This window comes from Sapajus apella, unplaced genomic scaffold (genome assembly GCF_009761245.1).
Source record: "Sapajus apella isolate SASKATOON/1434 unplaced genomic scaffold, GSC_monkey_1.0 scaffold45, whole genome shotgun sequence".
Lineage (NCBI taxonomy): Eukaryota > Metazoa > Chordata > Mammalia > Primates > Cebidae > Sapajus > Sapajus apella.
In genome coordinates this window covers 4737453-4752321 of record NW_022436985.1, presented here as the reverse complement: position 1 = coordinate 4752321, position 14869 = coordinate 4737453, and the positions used below count along the sequence as shown (strand labels likewise).

Sequence of the window (14869 nt, the reverse complement as noted above, 5' to 3'; positions counted from 1 at the left end):
TTAGAAAAAGGTTTTATTGTCTCAAATATTTCTGCCAATTCAAACTACAAAACAGTGTAATGGGGAAACAAAACATTTTTTTTTCCAATTTATTTTATTGCATTTTAGGTTTTGGGGTACATGTGAAGAACATGCAACATTGTTGCATAGGTACACACGTGGCAGCGTGATTTGCTGCCGTCCTCCCCATCACTTACATCTGGCATTTAAAATATTTAAAAAGAAAAAGGTGAGAGAGTCATCAACATATAAAAAGGGAGGCTTCCCCGAGCACTTTGGGAGGCCGAGGCAGGTGGATCACGAGGTCAAGAGATTGAGACCATCCTGGTAAACATGGTGAAACCCCGTCTCTACTAAAAATACAAAAATTAACTAGGCATGGTGGCACGTGCCTGTAGTCCCAGCTACTCGGGAGGCTGAGGGAGAATTGCTTGAACCCAGGAGGCGGAAGTTTCGGTGAGCTGAGATGGTGCCATTGCACTCCAGCCTGGGTAATAAGAGTGAAACTCCATCTCAAAAAAAAAAAAAAGGGAAGCTTCCTTGTTTATTTATAATGGAATTTTATGCAAGTAAAAAAACATCGTGGTTGAAATATATTGACTTGACTATGTCATTAGCATTAGAGATACTGGAATTATTTTGCTGCCTGTTGCAAAGTACAAAAGGCTTTGAAAAAGCACACACCATCAACTAAAAAAATTAACAGTAGGTTTAATAAGCACTTTTTCAGTTAGACTATATACATGGCAAGACATTTGATGTGATGGCCTTTCATTTATCTCATGATAAGGATAGGATTCATAAGTAGATAATATATTGCAGCATTTGTGAACTATTTGGGGAAACTGATTGCATTATTCTTCTTCACTGTCAATGTGTTGCTTATCCTGGTTGTGAACCTGTTTGGCTTAGTTACCTGTTCCATTCTCAGAAGGCAGTTTATGTGGTTTAGCTCCTTTCAGTGGTATAAGCATTCTGCAGTTTATTAGACTCTTTGTCATGTCATCCTTTCTGACATTTTCCATTTGTCTTGCACAGCCTCTTGGATTTAAACTGAAATGATTAGTAAAACAAACAAATTCCCCTATACTCTTTACACAAAAGAGACAGACATTTGGAAGTTTATATTCTTTATTTTACCCATCTTTATTCTTTCTGTGTGTATTTTCCTTTCTTTCCTTAAACCCAAAGAAAAATAGCTAGTCAAATGAAATATAAATGCCCTTAGAAAAGTCAGAGTAAAATATAAAAATTTAATATTAGAAGTAAACTAAACAATGTACAAAAACTAGAAGTAGAGAAAATATTTTGAATAGTGAATAGACTGGATCTTTCTCTTGGTACTTGTATCAATCCCTTTTCTGCAGTTCTAACTGATTACTACAAATTGAGAAATTTATAAAAAAAAAACAGAAGCTTTTTGACTCATGGTTCTCAAGGCTGGGAAGTCCAAGACCATGGCACACACATCTGGAGAGTGTCATCTCATGGCAGAAGGCCATCACATGGTGAGCAGCTACACAAGACAGAGAGAAAAAGAGGGCCAACACTTCCTGGATAACTAATACACTCCCATGATATGGGCATTAATCTATTCATGAGGTGGCATCCTCCTGGTCTAATTACCTCTTAATGTCCCTATCCTTACCTTAATACCATTGCAATAGCAATTAAGTTTCAATGTGAATTTAGGAGGGGACACTAAATTCATAGTACTCCATTCCTGGACCCCCAAAACTCATGTTCTTCTCACATATAAAATACATTCATTCTATCCCTATAGTTCCAAAAGTTTTAACTTGTTTCAGCATTAACTCAAAAGTCCAAATTTCACAGTTTCATTTAAATCAGATATGGGTGAGACTCACATGATTCATCATGACGCAAATTTCTGCCAGCTGTGAAGCTATGAATTCAAAACTGATTACCTACTTCCAAAATGCAGTGGTGGGACAGTCATAGGATAGACATTTCTATTCCAAAACAGAGGAATAGGCAAGAAAAGAATAACTGGTCCCAAGTAAGTCTAAAACCCAACAGGAAAAATAACATTAAGTCATAAAGCTGAGAAAAAATATTATTTTATCTGTGTCCTAATTTCTGGATACACTGGGCCTGCAATGCCTTAGGCAACCCTGACCCGTGGACTTTGCTGGACTCAGCTTCTGCAGTTCTCACAGGTTGGAGTCACATGCTGTTTTAGTCCTACAGCTCTGTGGTCTTAGGGAGGGTCCTACTTCCGTGGCTCCGCAGGCATTGCCCTAGTGGAAACTCTTTGTGAAGTCCAAACCCACATTTTTACTCAACACTGTAGGGGCTGTCTGTGGTGGCTTCACCCTAGAGGCAAGTCTCTGTCTGGGTCTTTATGCTTTTCTTGGTGGAGGAACCCATAGCCACAGTTCTCATACTCTGCCTGAAGATGTAACACCCTATTGATGCTGCCACAGCCTACCACTTGCACTCTGCAGAGTAATAGCCCCAGCTTCACCTGAGTCCACTTGAGCCACAACTGGGGCAGCTGAGGAATGTTACATTGGAATGTAGGGAGAATAATTGCTAGGTGACCCTGGACAGGGTGCCCATGATGAGTGCCTTGGGCATATCCCCTGAAATCATTTTGCCTTCCAGAGCCTGTGAGGGCAGGAGCAGCCTCAAAGATTTTGAAATTCCTTTTAAATTTTTCTCCTATTGTCCTGATAAACAGCACATGGCTCCTTTTTAGCCATGTTAGTATATTTAGCAAACAGTACTTGACTGCACATTTGGTATTCTCTCCTGAACATGCTTTTTCACTCTTTACATAGTGAGCCTGTAAATTTTTCAATTTTTTGTCTGCTTCTCTCTTAAATATAAACTCTATCTGTAAGTCATTTCTTTCTCTCACATCTTACAATAAACAGGTGAAAGTAGCCAGGCAGAAACCTGAATGCTCTGCTGTTTAGGAATTTCTTCCACCAGATATTCTAGTTCATTGCTCCTAAGTTCTGCATTCTACAAAGTCATAGAGTATGGCCACAATTCAGCCAAGGTGTTTGTTACTTTATAACAAGGATGGCTTTCAATCCAGTTTCCAATACCCTGTTCCTCATTTCTGTCTGAGACCTCATGAGAATGTCCGTTACTCTCCATATTTTAAGAGTATTCTGGTCACAACAAATTAAATAAACCCTTAAGAAGATTCAGACTTTTTCTACAGCTCTTCTCTTCCAAACCTTCACTAGAATTCCTCTTAAAGCTCTATTCACAACAGTACATTTTTTTTTTCCAAGTCTTCAAGCCATGATGCAGTTCCAAGGTCACTTCCACATATTTCGGTATTTATTATAGCAACAGCTCCACTTATTGGTGCAAGTTTTCTCTCTTGATTGGATTTCTGCTGCTAGAATACCATGGACTTGTTAATTTATTAAGAATATAAATTTATTTGGCACACAGTTCTGGAATTGGAAGGTCCAAGGGCTTGGTGCTGGCATCTGACAAGGGTTATCCTAGGTGGAAGGACACCACATGGCAAGCAAGCACATGAGACAGAGACAAAAAGGGGACCAAATTCTTGTGACAATTAACCCACTACTATAATCCATTCATGAAGCAGAGCTCTCATGACCTAATAATCTCTTAAAGTTTCTACTTCTTAACACCATTAGAATGGTAATTACATTTCACGATGAGTTTTGGTGGGGATTTCAAATCATAACAATGCTGTTCCTTTTTTGCAAAGGATAATTTTAATGAGAATTTGGGCTGTTATCAAAAAAAGTACTTGAGGATTAAATGTATTGAATATATTGGCAGAGAAAGACTTTTCAACTGAAAAATGAATATGTCTAATCTAGACTCAAGGTGCTGCCAAAATCTTCCAGCTTTATCTATGCAGAGAGCTGGCAGGTATAAATCCAAGGGAGGTTGTTGAACATGATTCTAATCCTGCCAATTTATTAATTCATGGCTTGGCTAGGATGCAGGAAACTGAATATATTTATTCTCCTGAAGCTTTCATACAAAGACAAAATAATAGTTTAGAAGGTTGCTTTAGGAAACACTTATTTAATGAGAGGATCAGGAGGAAGAATAGTCAGACACCATAATATGTCGGTATTTCTCATGTAGAAATTCAATATATAAGATATTTCTGTTAGAAAGTTTATAACCAAAACAATTATTGAATATAATAATTATGAAATTTTATTTTGTGGGACTTTTTAGGAAGGAAATTAGAAAGGAAATTTTATTTGTGTGGAAATTTTATTTTGTGGGAAGTTTTATTTTGTACATTTGTCCCTGTCAGCTTCTGCCTCATTGTCATGTTTTAGAGGAACATATCGATTCTTTGTGTTAAGAGACTCAGTTTGAATAGTATATGTGATTGCAAATGTTCAATTTTTTTTTGTCTCACATTTCAAACTGACCTTAAAAATTGATTTTAAAAAATTGTATTACTTTTTTCATCAGATGAGTGTTTTTGGTTATCCGATTTAGATATCAATGCTGATGATACTCCACACATCAAGAGAAAAAGAAAGTTCATTACTCACAAAAAGACTCCCAGGAAGAACAGAATGGGCCCAAACCGATTCAGGCTGGTTTGGGCAAAACAGAGGGAGTGGGCTGGACCTTTCTGGTGACTAGGGGTTAGGGCTGGGAAAAGGTTCCCACTCATGTGGGCTGGAGATTTGAGAGGCTCAAGTTTCCCACAGGTGTCAAATAAGTAGTTGTGGGATGGCCTTTCTTTATCAGCCTGTACAGATGTGGGGCCAAAGAAAGGGAGGCAAACGCTTAAAAAGAAGTCAGCAGCCAGCAACACAAAGGAGGTCAGGCTCTTTATTACAATGGGAATATTCTAGTGATAAAATTTTTAATTACATTGAAGTAAATACAAAATGCCTATATTAAGGGCATGCTGCATACATATTACAAAGGTGTGTGCTGCCGCACAAAGTACAAGCAAGAAGAGAACAAGTTTCCCTAAATTAATTCATATTCTTATTATGGGGATCAAACAAAAGAATTAAAAAATGATGTTGTTGACATAAGTAGTACAAATGTCCAGTAATGGGCAAGGTTGCTGTTTCTCAAGTACTCTTTTGTACCTGAGGTTTATAGTGTATTGTGTGAATTTGTAAGAATAAGTGCCCTTTCATTTTTATTCTTTTTTCAAAAATTAGCAGTTAATGTTTAACAATAAATGTTTATTTTTGCCAAATATTAGCACCCCTGTGCCATTGTTATTTACATGGATGTTATAAAATATTTTTGAGGGAATTATAGTTTAAAAATATTGAGTCTTTCCATCTATGACATGGCATCTATCAATATAGTCAGCTTTTTTTAACCCTCATTCAAGATTTATAGTGTTGACCAAGTGCGGTGCCTCGCACCTGTAATCCCAGCACTTTGGGAGGCTGAAGCAGGCAGATCACCTGAAGTCGGGAGTTTGAGATCAGCCTGACCAACATGAAGAAACCTCACATCTACTAAAAATACAACGTTAGCTGGGCATGGTGGCAGGCATCTGTATTCCCAGTAAGTTGGGAGGCTGAGGCAGCAGAATAGCTTGAAACTGGGAGGCGGAGGTTGCGGTGAGCTGAGATTGCATCATCGTACTCCAGCCTGGGCAATGAGAGCAAAACTCTGTCTCAAAACAAAACAAAACAAAAATGTACAGTGTTCCTCGCATATATTTTCATTGTATTTGTATCTAAAATTTTATAGGATGTGTATGTGTGCATGTGTGTGCGTGCATGTGTGCATGTGTGTGTGCATGTATGAATGCATGTGTGCATGCTATCATAAATGAGATGTTCCATTGGATTTTCAAATTAGTTACTGTAGCTGTATAAGGAAGATATTGATGTTTAATATATTTTACGACTGGCCTGATCAACTTTCCAAACTTAATTACTGGTTCTCATTTATTTGGAGATGATTCTTTTGTATTTTTCAAATATACATTGATGTCATTGTCAAATAAAATTAACGTTATCGCTTCAATTCTAATACTTTATGCCTTGGCATAGACTTAAAAAGCAGCACGCCACAAGTATTATACTCTTAAAGATACCAGAGGCACTATCTGAACAGAGAACTTTTAAAAATTTTGTAAGGAAAGTGTTCTTCTATTTTTATTTTACTATATTATATACTTAAGTTCTTTTACATTTTTATTAGTAACTTGTACAATTATAGAGTAGCAAGTCACAATAAAGTTAATCTAACCTTTTTACTCCATTTTTAGGTAGAGAAAAACTGAACTTCAGAAAAATTAAATGGTGTGCTAAGTGTTGCATAGCTAATTAGTTTTAAATACCAAGTTTTGTGGTTTCTAATTTGTGTCTATGTACTTTCTCATTTACCATTTTTCTTGTTCATGGTGATCGTTTTAGTCACTCCTGTCAAAGTCACTTGGCTAAACAGGCACATCAAGAAATTATGGAAATAAACACCTCGATTAATATTACATAAACCATATTTATGGTTTAACCGCTTGTTTTTCAATCTTTAGTTTATTATGAGAAGCTACATTGTTGTAACGTCTCATGAAAACTATATATATTGGGAAAGAGTTTTCATATTGTATAATTTAATTTGTTAGTGTTTTGTAACTTAGAACAAGCTTTCAAATCTTTTAAACTAAATAAATGCAATCAATAAATTTGAGCTGCTCTGGAAACGGAGAGGATTTCCACAGACTCCCACCACAATCAGTTCTTAGAACTACAATTTGAAAACCACTCCCCTGCGATATTTAGGAATCAATTTACCCAGTGCAGAACTACCTTCTTTCTTACAGATAGTGGAATATTCATTGCAACACAAGTAGCTTCTTTTTATTTACAGAAGTGTACTATATTTAAATAGAAATCATTTCTCATTTTTTCTTAGTGTTAGTATTTTTAATATTGAAACAATTTTCAAGTGGGCACTTCATCCATGTATTAATCACTCTTTTAACAGGTATTTATCAAATATCTATATTGTAGAATGTACTGTGCAAACTAATTTATGGAATTACCCCCCCAAAACTGAAATTTATAGACTAGTAGTGAATATTGAGTAACTATACAAAAAGCTACACTAAAGGCCAGAAATAACAAAAGGACCCAGATGTGGTAAATATAGGATACTGTAGAATCTTAGAGAAGAGGGTAATGTGCTGTGGTACACACTGAGATACTTGCTTAACAGCCAAGAAAGACATCTGAGCCTTTGGTCAGGAATTGCCCTGCAGGGGAATTGTTCCACCCTCTCTCCAGGGGCAGCATGAATCCAATGAATGGTCACTGTAAAACTAGAAATGTCTAAGTTCCTTTCTTCAGGGGACAAGCCTGAAAGGTTGTCTACAGACTGGTCCATTGGATGACCTAAACTGGTATTGTATTTGCATCAGACTTTCATCTCTCCCTCTGTCCAGTCCCTCTTCCCTCACTCCATCACAGGTGCTCCCTCAGTAGCACTTAAAATAAACCTCCTGCATACAAGCAAATCATCTCAGACCTGTTTCCTTGGGAACCCAACTAGAAACAAATTAGAAATACTTGCATGGAACTGATAACATCTTAATGGAAATTGGAAAACTAGCAGCCTTAGGATATATAAAGCTATGGAAGGAGGATATTTCAGGTGGTAGAATGCTATAGCTGACACACCTCTTAGAATAAATCATGTGTACAATGACAAAAGTTGACTAATTTACCAGAGTGGAGGGAACACATAAAATTGTTTTGACTGGAAAGTGATTTAGGAAAAAAAATTATTTCATGGGTAAATGTAAAACACTAAAATAATTTTTATATAAAATCAGACCTGAGTTTTAGAAAGACTACCTTTACCTCTTTCATTTAATTTTTTTAAAAACTAAGAAAAATGTTAGATTCGAAACTGTGATTATGCATAAAACCACTGACAAATTTCTATGTATTCTATATTAGTAGGTGAACTAAAATTTAATAGAGCCTTAAATCAAATTATTTTTCATTGTCTTAATTGACCAATTTCTGTTAAAATTATGATGATTTTCAATATGGAATGTGCAAAAATAAAAAATATCAGTTTATGCAATATTTCAAATGTTTAAGAACCAGTACGTTTTCTCATATTGATGTATGTCGAACTCAACATACATCAATATATCTGATAGAGTTATCTTGATACATGTTGATATCTGAAAGAATATTTTTTGAAAGGATAAAAATATTGAAATTATACCAATTCTTATATGGTAATTTATTCATTCAACAAATATTTATTGAATACTACCATATGTTGTACTAGGAGATCAGAGAATAAGGAAGGAAAATAGAAATATCAAAAATAATTACAAGCGTGATTTGTTCTACAAAAGTGGAAACACCAACTGTTCTAGAAATATGTCATTGGAGGGCCTACTTAGGCCTGAGAGTGATAGATAAGTGGAAATGTTTAGGCTGAGTATGCATTAGCCAAGAAAGGAAAATGAAGAGTATTTCAGGAAAGAGGAAAGAAGACTCTTTCATGCAAATGAAATAGAATGTTTCTGGGCTTGTAAGAAAAAGAGCTTGACACATTGAAGTCTCTGAAATAAGCCCAAGGTAGCCAGAATAGAGGCATGTCTCCTAATTAGCTAAGAGGGGGAAGGACCATAATGAGTTTGATAAACAGTGTTGAAATTTCCAAACTTTATTTGAGGAATAACGTGATACTGAAGGTTTTTTGTTTGTTTATTTTTTTGTTTTTGAGATAGAGTCTCACTCTGTCACCAGACTGGAGTGCAGTGGTGTGATCTCAGCTCATTGCAACCTCCGCCTCCTGGGTTCACGTGATTTTCCTGCCACAGCCTCCTTAGTAGCTAGGATTACAGGCTTGCGCCCCATGTCCAGCTAATTTTGTATTTTTAGTAGAGACAAGTTTTGCCATGCTGGCCAGGGTGGTCTGGAACTCCTAAACTCAGGTGATCCACCCATCTCAGCCTCCCAAAGTGCTGGAATTACAGGCATGAGCCACTGCACCAGGCCAAACTAAAATATTTTAAACAGGGTGGTGATAAAATCAGATTATCCCATGATTCCCAAGTAGAAAATCTATTCTGCAACTGCCATTGAACCAGGACTTACTGCATGACAGAACACCAATTAAGAGGCTACTCCTCTTACTTAGAGAAGACCCGGTTAGGGTGTGGGCCATGGATGGATACAGGTAAATATCCTTGAGGATATTTACAAAATTGAAATAAAATTTGGTAATTTAATGTAAGTGTGTGAGGAAGACAAAGATTAAAATAATGTTATGTTTGGTTTTGTGGGCTTTTAAAAAGTCTGCATACTTGGAGAAATGGAGACATTACCTTTTGTGTAAAGTGCTATGTATCACTTAGAATTTACAAATCTGAAAAAAAGAGAGCAAATTTAGGAAAACAATCTGACTTACCACAAACAGGATTGGCATGAAATATAAGGTAGCCTTTTTACAAAAATGTGTGTAAGTAAACTTTGTGTCATAGGCAATTTAAAAACTGCCATCCATGCTCTTGGAATAGGCCTCTTGGATTCACCAAGATACACTCCAGCTTCAGGTTATTTTAATCATAAAGTGGGTTAAGTGGAATAGATTTAATTTAATTCAGTTCAACATGCACTTCGGAGCAATTCACTATGATATGATATATTGAACACACAGTTTACCTAGTCCAGAGGAAAAAATATGAGACACAAGATGATGGTTTCAGTTTGGGCTCCACAGTTAACTGGTTGACTAGGCTTCAGGGTCCTCTAAGATGGAGACAGCATGATCACAATGCTTGTAACATCCTGTTGACATTCTCAGCTGGCTGAGAGTCTTTATTATGAATGACTGTTTGAGTGTATATGTATATATGCAAATGCACGTACATATACACACACATAATGTTACATGGCAACTCAAATTTTCCTAGATATTTCACACAAATTAAGGTTCTTTATTTTTGTCTTTTTTTTTAATTGTATCTTAGTTTCTATTTACCCATTAAAATACTTATTTGTTGGGTGGAAAATGTGGTATTTTTCTTGTTGGGGATTTTTCTCTCTGAACCTGACGCTAATGCAACACAGAGGCATCAGGGCTCCCTGCTGAGTCTGATACCTTCCAGAGTGTTCTCTGCCTTGCTGGACCCACGGTTATTTTAACAGATTATTCTTAGTTACCACGCATGTCTGCAGGTTACAAGGAACCTAGGAATATGTATCAGGAATTTAGGCAAGTGTGATAAATATTTAATGTCTCACGTGATCCTCCAAGAGTATCCCTTTTCAAGTGTAGGAAAAGATCCTTCTTCATCATAAACAGAATGACATACAGTCTCAGTAATTTTTTTTATCTTTTCCCCAACTTTTCCTAGCCATAAGGGATCAATACCTTTTGCCTTTAGAAACTCATTATCCAGTGCTAAATTATTCCCAACCTCTGATTTTCCTCTTAATTTTTCTACTCTTTGCTCTCTATGTTTGATGTCCAGTGGTATTTCTATATCAAGTGGATGGATGACATTAAAACCAATTTTACTTCATATTTTTAAAAAGATTTACCCTGGCAGCAATTTTTACTGCCAATTTGAAGGACATTTAGAAATTATCTGTATGTGTTATTCATACTATCAATGTCGCATTAGCTTATATTGTTTAAAATGTGCTGCATCACCAAGAGATAAAAAAATACAACCATGCATGCACAAAAATAATGACCATTCATTACTACTTCGCCACCACACATTTTTACCAAGGCTCTGTTTTCAAGGTTAATTTGAGGATAGATGGAAAAAAGCTTTAAAGCCCTGGATTTTTCTAAGGCAATCAAAAATCAGAGAGGTTAAGTCTGGGCAAGGTAACAATAGGTTTTAGTTAAAGTGTTTACTTGCTTGAAATACTGACCTCTCAAGCATCTCTGACATCTTCGTGAGAGAAGGTTCCATTGATTATACATGCCAACAGCTCATTAAGAATATAGCATAAAGAAGATAACTTACAAAGCAAAAAGGTGAGCAAGATAAGTAAATGCTGAAGCAAACTAAATGCAAGTCCCCCAATTTATTGGTTTTTTTGTACCGTGTTCAAGTAAACTAAGTCATTCAGTGGCAGAAGAAATAAAGGATAAAGGCATGACCTAGGTGGCCACGTGGGTATTGATTGAGAATAATAACACAGCACCAGATTAGTTTAGTGCTCAAACGTGTAAAAATTTTAGGAATGTAGTAGTTTTTATGTAGCAATCATACTGATATAGGATATCTTTTTCCTACAAATAAGCTACTGAAACAAAAATTTAAGATTCTGACATAATTAAAAGATATTATTTAGGTAGATGTGTGATTATGGACAAGAAAAACTCTCATAAAAATATTTCTGAATATAGGTATTTGAAGTTACTTGTAGTAATATAAGCTTATTACTTAATAAACTTATATTGTTATCTAATAAGCTTATGTTGTTACTTAATAAGCTTGTATTTACTTAAATATAAGTAAATATAGCTTATATTTGTCAATCAGATTCCTACAGTATTTGCCATTTGGAGATATTAATGATAATAAGATCCACTGCACCTATTTCAGTCTTTAAAATAAATTGGATGTTATGAGATAGTGAACACAGACTGGAATAGATGGGCAAGAATCAGATATATTGCCCGTATCAAAAATACAGGCAAGGAGAAAGAGTAGGAGACATTCTGCATAGTTCCCAGGTTCTTTCTTCCCACACTGGAAATGCTCATTCTGTCTCCAAGGAGGGTTTCATAGGTTTATCTCTCACCACAGGGAAGGATTTACATTATGAAAGATCTTGATTTTTACCTTAGAAAATGTAAAGCTTCAGCACACTTTCTGGGGAGCCACAAACATTAATCCATAGATCCTGGGTTTATTTGTTCCAATATTTCTTTAGTCTGAGATATCCTGCTAAGGGCTTTGTATAAATAAGGAATCTCTCACCTAGTAAATATTACCAGTCTATTTACTTGGAGTTCCAATGGACAAGGACATTAGACCCAACCTCTACCCTTAGTTGCTCCCCTATACACACACCAGTGAAAGAAGAGAAAACATCCTAGACCAGCTGCTTTAACTTTTTTCTCCCCAAATAAAATCAATGAAATGTAACTGAGTTGACATTTGCAAAAATATTTTCCAAAGCCATCTAAATATTTAAGCGTATACTAATTTTTGGCAAACCAAGTGAATTTTAATTAAAAAATAAGATTATGCCAACAATTTCTAAGAGAATTAAAAATCCTTCAAAAATAATTAATTAATGGTGGAGGTAATAATTAATATTTTTTAATAATTATATAAATTATTATATAAATTTATTATAATAAATTATATAAATAATAATTTATTAATAATTAATAAAGTAATATTTAAGCTTTCACCACATCTCAAGAACTTTTCAATATTCTTTACATGTATTATAATAATCAGAAATCTCTTCTGGGGTAGGCACTATTATTTTCTCATTTAACAGATCTAGTGATTGAGGCATAGACAAATTAAATGGCTTAGCCTGATTACATGTTTACACATCTAGTAGATTGTGAAGCCATTGGTGAAACCCAGGAATTGTGACCTATGCTCTTGATTGCTGAATCATATATGAAAAGAGTATTGATGTATCAAATCCAATAGGATTTTTATCAGTAAAACTAGATAATAGAAACTGGCTGTTTAGGAAATAATAGTGAATAATTAATTTTATTGATTATTACTGTTATAAAAATACAGTGGATTAAATATTAAAATTAGTAATTCATGCAGGAAAACATCAATCAAAAATAGTATTGAACTCATCATGAACTTAGCAGCAGGTGATTGGGCTACAAGGCACAGAAGAAGCAGAAGGAAAAGCAAACAGCATATTAATAACAGCCAGAAAAGAGTGGAGATGGAGTTGCAGGTTATGTCAAGTGAGATGTATTTAAATACCAACATCTTAGAGGTGATAATTAAAGCAATTTACAAACTGAGATCATTTGTTTCCTAAATAAATGTCATTACTAGGCCAAAAATTTAAGTTAGACGTAATTTAGCATTGAAGTGACTCAGAGTGTGATTTTCATTTGTAAAATCCTAAATAATTTGAAGGCTGATAAACTAAACTGAGAAAAGAATAATAAACAAGAATGAGAGAAGTATGACCTACATTGCCATCTGTTGGATAAATGAACATCTGTCATGCTGAATGAAAGATGAAACTTGAAATTCCCAGTGAATCTCAACAGCCAGCACTACCTCTTAAGAGCAAAACAGATCTCAAGCCTAATTTAGCTCTTTTATTTTTGATTTGGAAAATATGTTTAAAAAAGGGGCAAAAAAAAAAAATAAGCCTCTAATCTAGAAACAGTGACTTTTAAGATCCCCAGCTATAATTTTAGATCAAAATTAAATGGATTTGTGCTAGAACAAAGAATATTTAAAATCTATCTAAAGTAGATTTTATGGACTCCAGAAGCATCTTGTTTTCTGACTAGTGAATCCATTCAAGTCACAAGGTATGTTGGCAAAAACTTGACCCTGAAACTTAGTTTGAGCTCTAACATGGTTTTATTTTGAACTGTCACTTGACTTTTGGTGTCTTAATTTCTGTTTTTATGACAAATGGATGAGGTTGTATTAAAGATTACCAAAGTTAGGTTCAACTGTACTCCTGTTTTATGCTGTGTACCTATTTTTAAAAGTAGTCTGTTAAAATTTGCATACTTTATTTATTTTATAGATGGAAGTAGAGTTCCTAGAACTTCCTTTTGTGTTTATTATTATTATTATTGTTATTGTTATTACTTCTCAAATTTTACATCAGTTTCTGTTCTGTCCTTTAGGGTGGAGTTAGTGGGCTGACTGGAGAGCTTGAATTTGGAGAAAATGGAGGTAATCCCAATGTCCACTTTGAAATTCTTGGAACCAACTATGGAGAAGAGCTTGGCAGAGGTGTTCGCAAAGTAAGACACACTGATTAATATGCTTTTTCCTATACTATGGTTTTGTTTGTTTTCCATGCAATATGATCACAGTACCCATTAAAGTCAATATTGCAGTTTGAAAGAGAAAGAATAGGATGGGGGGAAATTAGGCATTGGAATGACCTTAAATATTTACCAGAAGTATTTAGCAAAAATTATATTTCTTCCTTAGAAGAATGTAAAGGAGGAAAATGATCTGAATCTTGCCTAGGGAAATAGCATAATCTTTTATTTGTTATAATAAGAATTTTTATAAAGTAGTAAATTTAATATGTATATAACTGGAAGCTGCTTGGTTTTTAACTTGTAACACATACAAAATCAGAATAAGAGCTTAGATAAATTTCATATAGTAAGACAGAAAGTCTACTGTAAGATCTGACATTACAGTATTTTAACTTCTGTATGTGTCATGTAATTTGTAGAAAATAGTTTACAGAAAATGAACTCTTGTTGTATCCTACTGATCACATTTAAGAAGAAGCTGAGTGCTAATAATGCATGTTTCATGAAATACTGGGACAATAACTTTATCAAGGAGAATAAAACAGCCCTTGTGTTAACAATGTTTCTATAATTTGGATTTGCCATATATATATATATATTTGGTAGGGAAAACCATAACATAATTGAGTGTGTACACAGAACTGATGACTAAATTTCTAACTGTCTAAAGTTGACTACATTGAGGGTAGAAGGTTCTTCAGTAGGTATTTTTAGTGCTGAGATGTAAGATGCAAAAAAAAACCTAGACAAAATGAAGTGAGAAGTTATGAGCAATACAAATTTTCAATACATTTATGCTAATGTGGTTGAAACTATCTTAATGCATTTTAAATTTTTGTTTAATAGTGAATAATATCAAACATATAGAAAGCTGCATAAAACACAAAGTTTAGTGAATTAT

The 14869-nt window shown here is 34.7% G+C and overlaps 1 protein-coding gene across 3 annotated transcripts in view; it reads left to right on the top strand.

Moving 5' to 3' along the window:
* Nucleotides 1-14869, top strand: part of GRID2 (glutamate ionotropic receptor delta type subunit 2) — a 1512615-nt gene that overhangs the window by 945754 nt on the left and 551992 nt on the right. For all 3 annotated transcript variants that reach the window (XM_032239845.1, XM_032239843.1, XM_032239844.1), the window contains one exon: nucleotides 13822-13941. In XM_032239845.1, the coding sequence (XP_032095736.1) occupies nucleotides 13822-13941 (120 nt within the window). The remainder of the gene's footprint in view (nucleotides 1-13821; nucleotides 13942-14869) is intronic.